This window comes from Xiphophorus couchianus, chromosome 9 (assembly GCF_001444195.1).
Source record: "Xiphophorus couchianus chromosome 9, X_couchianus-1.0, whole genome shotgun sequence".
Classification (NCBI taxonomy): domain Eukaryota; kingdom Metazoa; phylum Chordata; class Actinopteri; order Cyprinodontiformes; family Poeciliidae; genus Xiphophorus; species Xiphophorus couchianus.
The window spans coordinates 24,845,111-24,857,452 of NC_040236.1; the positions used below are offsets into that span (position 1 = coordinate 24,845,111).

General features: G+C 39.9%; 1 protein-coding gene across 5 annotated transcripts in view; it reads right to left on the reverse strand.

Moving 5' to 3' along the window:
• The window catches only part of evi5b (ecotropic viral integration site 5b), a 47,736-nt gene that overhangs the window by 15,413 nt on the left and 19,981 nt on the right, over positions 1 to 12,342 (reverse strand). For 4 of the 5 annotated variants that reach the window (XM_028027592.1, XM_028027593.1, XM_028027594.1 and 1 more), the window contains 13 exons: positions 8,765 to 8,989; positions 8,606 to 8,680; positions 8,385 to 8,510; positions 8,157 to 8,300; positions 7,305 to 7,394; positions 6,993 to 7,090; positions 6,773 to 6,833; positions 5,124 to 5,177; positions 4,191 to 4,223; positions 3,663 to 3,809; positions 1,010 to 1,141; positions 782 to 922; positions 185 to 343 (listed from right to left, as the gene is read on the reverse strand). In XM_028027592.1, coding sequence (XP_027883393.1) covers positions 185 to 343; positions 782 to 922; positions 1,010 to 1,141; positions 3,663 to 3,809; positions 4,191 to 4,223; positions 5,124 to 5,177; positions 6,773 to 6,833; positions 6,993 to 7,090; positions 7,305 to 7,394; positions 8,157 to 8,300; positions 8,385 to 8,510; positions 8,606 to 8,680; positions 8,765 to 8,989 — 1,485 coding nt within the window. The remainder of the gene's footprint in view (positions 1 to 184; positions 344 to 781; positions 923 to 1,009; positions 1,142 to 3,662; positions 3,810 to 4,190; positions 4,224 to 5,123; positions 5,178 to 6,772; positions 6,834 to 6,992; positions 7,091 to 7,304; positions 7,395 to 8,156; positions 8,301 to 8,384; positions 8,511 to 8,605; positions 8,681 to 8,764; positions 8,990 to 12,342) is intronic. The other variant, XM_028027595.1, reaches the window with a different exon arrangement.

Sequence of the window (12,342 nt, forward strand, 5' to 3'; positions counted from 1 at the left end):
AAATGCAGGTGAAGTAGAAAGCTGCTGCCCTCTTAAGGCGAAAGTATAGCATTACAACCTGTGGCTTTTGAAAATGTCCCGTAACACGGTTGCTTTTAGTTATTACACTTAGCTTAGATTATATGAAAAAAAGAGTAGAAAAGAAAGATAAAAAGCTTGATTACAGAACAATGTGAGCGCTGACCTGAGTCTCCATCTCCAGCAGCCTCTGTCGAGTTTCTCTCAGCTCTGCCTGGACCTCGGCTTCTCTCAGCCTCACGCTCATCAGCTCGTCCTGCAGCTCACTCAGCGTGTTCTTCTTGGGGCTGTCCTTCCAGCGACTCGCGGTGCGTGCCAGGTGGCGCTGAGGAGACGGCTCACAATCAGACTCTTTCAGCAACACCAAGTCAGGGTTCCTACACAAAATGAACTACTCCTCCAGACCTATGCTTCCGGAGTTCTTTGTTCATTTCTGTCCACATACTTTAAACAGGAAATAAGAGTAGGAAAGTGGGAGGCGAAAAGCGGCTGGAAAGTGGGTGGTATTGGGAATAACATCTGGGAATTTTTTTTTTTTTTCCCCAAACAACATCATAATTATCCAGACCTGGAAAGGTGTTCAATCTCAGACTGTCCCAGAGTGCACAGGAACCCTTCCTTAAACTAAGCACATTTGCCTGTGGAACATACTGTAGCTTACATTTCCATCCATCAATCACTCACTTGATAAATTTGCAGCTTTTTGAATTTTGGACATTGTAAAGTCTCGATGTGATTTATGCCCAGCTATCCTGCTGCTCACCTGCCAGTGTTCTTCCAGGTCTCTGACTTGCTGTCTCAGCTCCTTCAGTCCAGTCAGAGCCTCTGCTTCCCTCAGCTTCACCCCGATCAGCTCCTCTTGGAGTCGCGCCACGTTAGTGTCATCTGGTAGTGACGAGTTCCTCTGCAGAAAGGTTGTTCAACATACAGATGAAACTAGGGTTTGTGAGCCGTGTAATAAATAAGCTTGTGTGCACCTGCAGCAGCTGACCTTCTCCATATCGAGGATCTTGTCTTGCATTTCTTTGAGAGCACACTGGGACTCGGCCTCCTTCAGCCGGGCCTGGACCAGCTCCTTCTCCAGCTGCAGGACGGACTCCTCTGAAAACCGAGGCGGTCCCTTCTGCAACCGACACAGAATGACAGTCAGAACGCAGTCTGAACGCAGTCAGAATGATGTTTCATCAGTGAAACATCATCATTCACTGCCCCCAAAAAGAAACAGTCAACTGAACAGTCAGTAATATCCATCTCCATACTCTCAAGGCCTCTTCAGTGTTTCTCCTCTCACATCACATCATTAATTCATGTCCATTCATTGTTAAACAAGGCAGCAAATTATGTAAAACAGTGTAGCGCGTCACATTACCATGTGGAATCCAAACATGAATAATTAACAAAGTTGGCCCACCAGATATGCACAGAGAGGAATCTGAGAGGGAGGGGCCACGTGTGAAATCACCAGGCTACACACACAGCTGCTTACACATTCATGAACACACACCGTAAACGGTGACAGATGTGTGTAGACCTGTGTGTAACCATTTTTGCAAGGCTTTCTGCATTGCAAAACAGGTCGCTATCTGGAACCAATGAGCATCGTGAGAAGAGCTAAACCCTGTGGGGGGATTTTCTGAGGCAGACCAACCCAAGACTTCAACGTTTGCAGTGATTTAAACTATTTTACAAAAATCAACTGAGTCCATACTTTGACCAAATTGTATTCTACTGGGGGAAAAAAGGATCCCATAGCATAATGCCACCATCACCATGTTTCTCAGTGGGTTTATATTAAAAAGAAATGACACACAGGAGGACTCTGCTTACTAGTTAGGCAAATTATGAAGGTAATTGACTACATTGAATTCTATTTAGGGATATCAGATTAAATACAAATGCACACCACACTTTTAAGATTTTTATTTGCAAAAGAAAGAAAGAATGGAAGAAAACCATGTATTTTGCTTAGGTCATTTTGTCTTGGCGTGTCATATAAAATCCCCCCCAACATCTATTAAAGTTGTAATGTGACAAAATTGTGAAAAGGTTTGAATACTTTTATTCAGTATTATATGCTAAATTTGGTTAAAAATGTTTTTTGGGGGGTAAAAAGGCAACTCAAGCAGCCGAATCAAAGTTTCTGAATGAGTGTTAAGCGACTAGGTTTACTGTCATTTCTAAGAGCCGCCAAGTTTTGGTTTTGAAAAATTGGATTGCTGTTATGATGCAGGACAACACAAATTCAAGAACAAATTTTCCTCATGACTTTTCTTGGTAGGTTACTGTATTCTTCTTCTTAAGCAGCCGTGGTACTGTATAAGAATTTACCGGTATATATTTTATCAAAAGTTAAATATCTCATGTTACATTTGCGACCTTAAGACAGACAAAAAGATTTTTTATTTTTTTTAAATTGTGAGAACAACGTCATATTGTTACCAGAAGAAAGTCGTAAAATTACCAAAAAAAAAGTCATTTTACTGAGAGCAAAGCTTTGATAGTTATCAAGATGTGACAAGTTGTGAAGTCTGTGATTCATTCTTAAAAATAAACACTCATTCCAAAGTCCTGCTACTGGAAATCATTTGAATCTGATGTGTTAAAAGATAAAGTATTTCCTATTTGTACAATACTACATTATAACTTAACAAGATGCTCAACATTTCTGATTTGATTTTTTGTTATTTTTGTGTTAGTTATTATACAATTACTTCTTCATTATTCTAATATTAAGGTTTTTTTCTTGTATAGTTACAACTTTATTCTCGTGATATGACTTTTTTGTCGTGTGACTTCAATCTGATATTAGGACTTTTTGTCTTGTAGATTTATTAGATTTTTTTCTTAGCCTGGCTCTAATACTCCTTTGTACCAGCCTACAGACATGTGCTTTTTTCCCCAAAGTCAGTGGGTGTGGCGTACAACTCTGGAAAAAATGAAGAGACCACTGCACTGAATTACACTGAAGACCTCCTAGTTATTCCGCCAAATATTGATTGCTGAACTCTTCCTGAGTTAAAACATTAGTATTGTTGTTTCTAAATGAATATGAACTTGTTTTCTTTGTATTATTTGAGGTCTGAAAGCATCTTTTTTGTTATTTTGACCATTTCTCATTTTCTGCAAATAAATACTAAATCTTTACTTGGAATTTCAGAGACATGTTGTCAGAAGTTCATAGAACAATGTTCATTTTACTAAACATATACCTATGAAGAGTAAAATTAGAGGAACCAATCATTTTAAGTGGTCTCCATTTTTTTCCAGAGCTGAATATTCAGGTGTGTTCAATAGTCAGGAAATTATGGTAATAGACAAGTTGCACTAAGAAACATTATCAGGAAGATAAACTCCATGAACTAATAAATAATTTGTGTTTTTTACAGATCTTATGATGAATGATAAGTGTGTGCAGAACATGTATGAAGGTCTCTTCTCTAGACTTTTGAACATGACAAAATTTCTGTTATCTGAACCTCCAGTTGTTTCCAAACCACATTCATCTTTAAAAAAAAAAAAAAAGGAAAAAAGGCAGTTATCTGAAAGCTTAAACCCAAACCTCACACCCAGATCTGAGCTGTACGCCGCCTCTAACGCTACGCGCAGCGTCCTGCCATGCGAGGTTTTTCCGTCCCCCTGCTTACCGCTTGTGGCTGCTGCTGAAGCTGCCTGATGGTTTTCCTGGCCCGCTCCAGCTGAGCAGTGGCCTCCTCGCTCTGCTGTTTGACCGTGGTTAGCTCCCGCTTGACCAGGTAGTTCTCCTCTGCCTCTTGGGCTCGAGTCACTTGTCCCTTTGGACATAAGCAACCGAGGAGGGGTGGGATGAGCACGACAGGAAGTGAAACGGAAAAAGCGGAATGGGTGGGCGAATCAGACAAGAGGTGGGAATGGGTTTTTATGCTCGTTTGAACGCTGGCAACTGTGATTTACATTAACCCTTAGCTGTGCTAAGCTGTGATCCTTTCATTTTGTCCAACATGCCATAATGTGGAGTTTCATGCACTGGATAAACAATGTTATCAGTTGCCATGTGATGTAGTTCTTTATTCATTAGAGTTCATCAGATTCTGATTGGTCTAGGATTTAGCTAAAGTAAGCATGCAGTGAAAAACAGAAAGAGAAAGATAAGGGAAGGGAAGGGCTGAGATGGATAGAAAAATAAAGGAATATACCTGAATCAATCTATCTGCCAAGGAAGCACTTTCCTACAAAACAGAAATATCAACAGAGACAGAGGGAGAGAGACAATCCAAAGGACAGTTAAAGCACACAAAAGAACAACTGATTGCTTCAAAGAAGAAATGCAATGTTCATTTTCTCTCCATTGTTTAGTAGCTGAACCATCAGGTAGAAAAGGAACATTGCAGGTGTGGTGAAATAAAGTGGAGCTAAGCTGGTGACAAAGTGAGGAAATAAGTGGTTCTGCAAACAAAAAGCTTTGGACGTGGTTAAAGCTGACAGGGAAGAAAGCTACAAATACCTACAGTAAGCAGATACAGGTTGGTTTAAGTGAGCAGAAACATCTCATCCAAGTTTTTTTTTTCTTAAAGTCTTCGGTTAGTTACGAGTTTAAAAAGTCAAAATGCCTCGCCCGGAGCTCAGTGCTGAAGCAGCAGCCCAGCAGACGCTCCTGTTATCCACACCAGACCTCATGCATGGTGCAGCAGCAGAACTCAGTCTGACAGCATGCCGATTACCCAGCATGCAGTGCTTCCAGCCCTCGCCAACACCAAGCGTCGTCATTCACATTCCACATCTGCTACACACAGTCTCTCCAGTCAGCAACATCCGGGGAGATGCTCACCGGTTTTTTTCTTTTTCTTTTTTTTTTTTTTGAGGAAAAAAACCTGCACTTTAGAGACCGTTACCATGGTGACCTGGAGATGAAATTCAACGTCCTCTGACTTGATTTTATGGATCAGGAAATCCGCTTTTCAACTCAATAAGTTACCCTAAAAGCAGGCAGCTTCCCGTATGTGTAAGTCCGGCGAGTTAGTGCGAGAAATGGCTCCATTGTTAGGAGGGATGCATGACGTCTGGGAAAACCATGGATTAGAGTTGAACTGGTGTGAAAAAAGAAGTATGTGTTTCTGTGGTGAACTCACTTTTTCTAGTGTGTCTATCCTCTGTTTCAGGAGCCTATTCTCTGTCCGTAATCTCTGAAAAACAAAATATACACAAAGGATGAACTCATTAGCCACAGCAACAGACTTCTGACTTCTAACAGTGGCAGCAACATTTTGGTAGATAAATTAATTTTCTTGCATGATTTCCATGTCAGTAGTTCCAAAAGGCTGATAAACACAAATGTTCACCTTTGGTTTTGAGACATGACGATACAGCATCTAACAAATCTATTCGCACCCCTCTATCATTACAATTCTATCACATCACAACCTAAATGTTTCAGTGTTGCTAAGCAGAAGACCAATAGCTCTGTTCCCATTGACCATATAATTTGAAAATAAAATTGCTTAATGGAAACATGACACTTTTGGAAGAAAAAAAACCAAACTCCTTTTCCAATATAAAGTTTTGGTGCTAGGATGAGGTATTATTTTGACCGTATCAAAATTGGTTTATTTCGCACAACTGCAAACTTTTCACGCGATTAATCAATCATTCAATCACATTTTATTTGTATAGCACCTCTCAGCAACAAGGCATTTACGACTTTGTATAAAAATACAAAGTCATAGAACACACAAAAAAACACTTTAAACTGAAACTCCAAGTCAAGTGTTTTCTCGTAGTTTGCCGAGTTGACATTCCTGTGTGGGATAATTTAGGCTCGCCACCTGCTTCCATTATTCTCTGCAGTACGATAATAACATGCTTTTACAGGGGAAGATTGTTATTTTGGTCATTATATCTGTCTGGCATCCTGGTATCACTGGCTTTCCATAACCGCTGAACAGAAACCCGTATCTGTGTGTCAGGAGAAGTCCCATATGACTACAAATGCAACTTTTCTGATGTCTGGAATTAAGGAAGGCTACTATTGGCTGCTTTGTGGCATGCACAAGGAAAGCAGGGAAAACAGGGGAAAGCATGTGACATCTGCACATGGAGCACACAGTAAATATGAACAACAAGTCCACATTCAAATTCAAAAATACTTGATTAATTCCAAAGGGAAATCAAATGTCAAGCATCTTCAATGAGGAAGGATTTCCAGTAGCAGTCAATCTGACTGTGAATCTGAAGAGGCCTCTGACCGAATGCATTGTTGCTGTGTGACAACAACAACATGAGGCTGTTACAGGATACTATCAGCTCAATGTAAAGTCGGTAGACGTGATATTTTACAGTAACATGTCCTGGATGTCACCATCAGTTGTTGGCAAGCACTGCTAATCCAACTCATTTGCTTTTGTCGCTCCTCTTTACTCTCTTTCTAGTTTCTAGTTGATTCTAGAAATTCAAGAAAATCCTAAAGATTACAGCATTTTTTGTGCTAATGCATCATTGTGAGTTTATTGCAAACTTTTCACAAACAATGCTCAAAACCATTGGGCTTAACTGATGCTAACTCACACCAGCAGGTGGCAATATTTCTTATTTCTACTCCATTGCTGCCTCCGTCTCACTTGATGTCAAGTAACAAAAATCTAGCAGCATCAGGGATTGTTACCCAATGACGTTTTACACACGCCTGTTCAGAGAAAAACTGCAGCAGTCACGCATGTGAAAAAAAATACTGTACTACATTTCTGATTAGAGGTTCCTCAGTGCATTAAAAGTACACACACACCTTTATCTCCACCTGTTCTTCCATCTCTTTTGTTTTGATTGTAGTGTATTCCTTCTCTAACCTGGAAAAGAAAAGACAAAAATACCTAATAAATTGGACTGGTCTAATAAGACAATACAGCACTGGATATTTGGAAATAAATAAAGAGCTTTTAATATTCTAATCTAACTGGATTATAAAAGAAGATGAGTTCAGTTTAAAAGAAGGCAGCAGGGCTTACTTCTTCATTTTCTTGGCGTTGTATTTAACTTGATAGGCAGCCTGGATGACCTTATCTGGTCCGCTCTCAAACTGATGTGGGATGACCTTTTGGAAGTGCTGAAATGGGAAGAAAAGTAAGAGAAGCAGATTAACTGTGCAACCTGCTGTTTGGTAAACTGCTGTCTAACTTCCCAGAGTTCCACCCACAGCTGCCATATCCACATAGGACACATGTATCAATTAACTGGGTGTGGCGGAGCTTCCTTCCAGGAAACAAAGTGCAAATTGCAATGAAACCTGAGCCAGCTGAGTAAAGAGTGACGGTGTATACCTGTAACATTCCCTCCATGTCGAGCTGGATCAGCTCAGCCTGGTTCATCTGCAGGATGGCCAGCCCCACACGGAAAACAATCTCCAAACCCTGAGGACAGATCAGCAGGAATCAGAGCGGGAAGCTCAGCCTGCTGAGAACCAGTAACGTACCGATCCGCTTTATTTCACTTCCGATACCGATATCTGAGGTTTAGCATTAGCCGATACGATCCGATACAGAAAAACAGCCGAATTAATTTAAAATGTTTCTTTTCTTTTTTCATAACTCTGTACCAGTATAGCACACATAAATACACCAATAGATTCACAAGATTGGTCAAACATGTAAAAACAGCACAACTTTCATTTGTTCAGTCAGAGCTATTTATTTTACAGCCAATGTAAAATAAATAACAGAATCTGAAACTGATAAAAAAAAACAATAGGTTGACTACCTTTGTCAAACATTTCAAACTGTTCAGAAAGAACAATGCAAATTCTAAATATAATATAAAATAAATATTGAAGTATGACGTCGCTCAGAGCACAAAGCATAGAATTAGACTAGAATTATTTTTCCAATATCTGAACCGATACAGATGTTATTATTGTTTTAAAAGAACTTAATCAGACCACACTGTCTTTGCAAGTCCAGCAGGTGGCACTAACATGTTACTTTTCTTTTCATATTAACCTTATTTAACATGCTTTTTCAGTGAAGCTGTTTTGAAAGTTGCGTTAGTTTTAAGTCTAATGCAAAAAAAGTTTTGCGAAAATTACTTTCTCAAGAATAAAAGAAAGTCAGTAAACTGACTGACATCAACAAATAGCATTTCTTATTGAAAGTGGGTAGCTGCTCCTTTTAACTAACCTCACACATGAAGATATCGAAAATCCTGGTGGCTACAGGTAAGGGGTAGGAGGTGAGGAAGATGGTGAGGAACCAGGAGGAGGCGTACATGGAGGTGTGGAAGCTCTGAGCCTGGAAATGCATGTGCAGCTCCGGGAGCTGCTCCTGGAAATCCACAAAAATCATTCAATCCATACAGTAGATTTCTCCAGAGCATTCTCTCTCTGTAACTCCAGATGAAGTGCCTACCTGGATCATGCTCTCAAACTGATACATGCACAGTCCCAGCTCGGCCATGCTGGGCTTGAAGAGCTCGCGCAGCCTGTAGTCCTGCATGAGCTTCACAAACACACAGAAGGCCTCCTCCTCTGGCATCTGGAACAAAACAAGATTAAATGGAGTAACACCTGCGGGAATCTTCGTTGACTGCAAAGGTATTTTACGGATATGTTTTTCAGTAGCGTCATTACCTGCATGAGCAGCAAACCCACAATGAACGCACTTCCTTGACAGTAGCCAACCTCGCGATCCACCAGAGAATAGGCCTAATTGACCAAAAAGTCAGTAAATATTCTCTGAATAGGTTTTTTTATGTTTCAGATTGCTGTTGGAGTGAGAAGCAGCTGTACCTTCATGACATTGAAGAGCACTTCCTGGCCCAGGCTGTCTTTCTCTTTGAAGAACTCGTGTTCAGGATAGGTGCGAGCGATGTCTCTGCGTATGAGCTTCTCGCACGGCGACGTCATCTTTAGAAGTTCTGAGTACTGATCTTTGATGGGCATGTTCTGGGCGTTACACAACAGCTGCCACACTATTGCCCGGAAGTGGTGGGGAATGCCTTTTCTTACGAGATCCTGCAGGAAGACAACAACAACAACAAAAAATTATTTTTTTTTATGTTGAGGTTATTGGACAGTAAAGTATCCGTATCTAAACCTACAAACTAATCCCAAGCACTCATCAGTGTGGACGATGCTAGTGAAGGAAGAAGACATAAAGCTACTTTTAATATCAGCACATATGTTCAAAATAAAGTCAGAGGAAGCACAAGAACAAGAAATTCCATGATCTACGACTTCGAGACATGTCTAAGGTTTCACTCAACATGTAAGAGTGACATTTTCAGCAGACAACAGGAAGGATGAATAGAGTGTGGCAGGTTTCCCCACTACTCCGGACATTTTGTCACATTAGGAGCTCTTTTAGGACCAAGGAGTTTGGGAATAGCTTTTTTTTATCTTACAGAGGTAAAATTCTAAGAAAAATCTTAGGACTCCAGAAATTCTACAAATTTGCCTAAAATGTCATCATTTAGGAGTCTTAGGATTCTTTGAAAACATGAGCACAGAACTATAAGGGCAAGAATCTACATTCTCTGAAATATACATGGATATTGCTGTTAGACTGGCCAAAGTAATCCTGAGTCATTCCTGTAGCCATGAAGTTAAAGGTTTAGGCTGCTGGACGACAAAATTAAAACCTTTCTTCACTTTCTTCAATTACTCTTTTTTAAAACTACTTTGAATAATTAATTGAGCTTTATTGCACTGTTTGATGATAAATTTTATAATTTATGTATGATTGAATTGAAATAATCTTTTTATAAAGTGTCTCAAGATAACATTTGTTGTGAATTGGTGCCACGTTAGAATTAAAGTGAATTGCTGTTTTAGCAAAGCTAGTCTCGCTAGCGGTGTGTAAAACCCTGTTTTTATTCAGCCATGGTGCTAGAACAAAAGGTTTAAATGCTGTACCCATCTTAGTGAATATACACTGTATGTGAAGGTTAAAGCTTAAAAAAAAGGTTGACTGAAAATCAGGCACAAATGTTTGATCTCTGCAGCTCTACAGCAGTTATTTTGTGATTTTCACTACGACTGTTGTATTACTAAAAATCATAAATATTCCATGTAGAAACATAGAACAATTCACTGAAATAAATGGACTGCTTCTGAACAAAGAGAGCCAAGTCCATTTCTCTGAAGAAGCGGCTCCCTTCAGAGGAATCTAAGTGACCCCACACCTGCAGTGGGCGCTCTGAACCCTGACAAGGTTTCGTTTCCCTGCTGCACTGTTTATTATTCTGACTGTAGTAATAAAGAGAGCCGAGGACTCGGTTCATTTGGCTGAGGCGTGCACTTTTCAAATCTTTCCATCAGGAAACCCATGAGTCGTGTAAAAGCTGTTGTTAGTTTAGCTTCATTTTAAATACATTAAATAGCTTCATTTTAAATGCACATTCGGGAGCCGTATTTTCACATGTGAATGCAGATAAGGGGAACTGCAGAAGAGTAATTTAATGTAAGATAATGGAGAAAGAAAGCTGACGTTTCTCATAACAGCAATAAGCCAAGAGTTTGCTCATATGATTTAGGTTTTTGTCTGTATCCCATAGTAACCGTGTAACCACTACCAAACCCAATCTTTCCAATGAAGCGTTCTAAAGTAATTTGTTTCTGTATATTACTACTGATACAAGTTGATGAAGCAATTTCCTGTGCTGACAGGGAGCGATGCTCTTTCCTGCAGTGATGACAACACATAATGGTCAAGTGGGTGTGTGTGTGTGTGTGCATCTGGTGAGCCCAGGGCACATCTGGAGCAGAGGTCTGTCTACCCCCCTCCTCCACCCAGGCGTTCAGCAGGGGGGTTCCCTCTCCCCTTGAGACAATCTGTGCTTTGTTCTGTGACGGAATAAGGGGCGTCTTCATGTCGACTGTTCAACAAAAGCTGCTTTCTGCCCGCTCTTCACACTAAATAATAAGCAGCACTCAAATACAATCAATATTTTAAAACCTGAACTTACGAGAGTACAATAAAACAATCTGACCTAATTGCTTTTATTTAAAACATAAAAGTAACAATTAATTGCAAAATAATGTAATATTATTAGAGGTGTACTAATACTACCTTTGACATGTCTTGCTTGGGTTCGACTGATACAGTTTTCAATTTCACACACCTTTTCCAGAGTCAAACTAGTTTATATTAGCTGGTTTATTATTTTAGATATGTCCAAATATGTCTTCACTGTGGAGAGTATTGTAGCATTCCTTAAGCTAGCTGATAGGCAGTGTGCAGTAACAGTTGGGGTGAGGGTGGAGGGGCATCCCATGCAGTTTTCTGGCCAATCACCAATCACTAATCTTTAAAAAGCTTGACCTGTCAATTCCTATTGTGACTGATACCGTTTATTTTTTTTGTCTGAAAAGTCAGAAAATGTAACGACAAAGTAGCTAAGTTGGCAAAAGTGGAATGACTGTTGTTAACCTCTCACATGCCAACGTGACCTAGTGGGGATCCGTCTGGGTTTTCTGCCATTGACATGGATTCCTCTGGTAGGATTTCTACCAGGCCAATCAGCTAACAGTAGAAATTGCGGACGATGACATCGATTTTTTACTCCGTTTTAAAATTATAGTCTGACTGTAGTTTTAGCAAAGGAAGTGAACGAAGCCTTGTTCAGCTTCAAACCTCTACTTCTGCAGTGGAGGATGGATGATTCCTGATTGGGCAATTTCCAGTAAGTTTTTTAGCTTTTACCTGGTAAGGGGCGGCAACGCTTTAATCTATGCTCTGCCAAACCAGAAAATAACTCTGGTAACTCTAGAACTTTCTCTGGCATTATAAGAACTTTAACCTGCATGTTAAAATATTTTTTGCAGTTTGGAGACTGTATCTGCTTCAAACCTTGCAATTCCTCAATACCTTTAACCAGCTCATGCCTACTCAACAGGCTTCCGTTTAAACAGCAGTAGATTTAATGTAAATGTTAAAAATGTTACCAACAGTACCACAGTTAAGATTTTGCTGACAAGTTCAGAATAACCAAAGTTCCTCCCTTCACACAACAACCGCTGAATTTTTCTGGAAGCCAAGAGGAAGAAAGCTGCAGTTCTGAGGAGGAATCAGCCTGTCTGAATAATATCCCTGCCTTATTTCAGTTTATTGATTGCTTCATCTACTGGATTGCATAACAACACAATTAGTGGAAGGACAAAGTAGTTCCACTAACTACTTTGTTAGTGGAATATTTTGTGTTGCTTCAATATTTATATGCAGAATGACAAAAAAGAGAAATACCTGCTCCTACGGCGGCTGTAAGCGTCTCTCCTGCTATGCTAAATCTGTGACCAGATAAAACATTCTTGGTCAACATTTACACTGAAGACCACTTTGGGCCTGGGGTTTAAATCAAAGCACTATC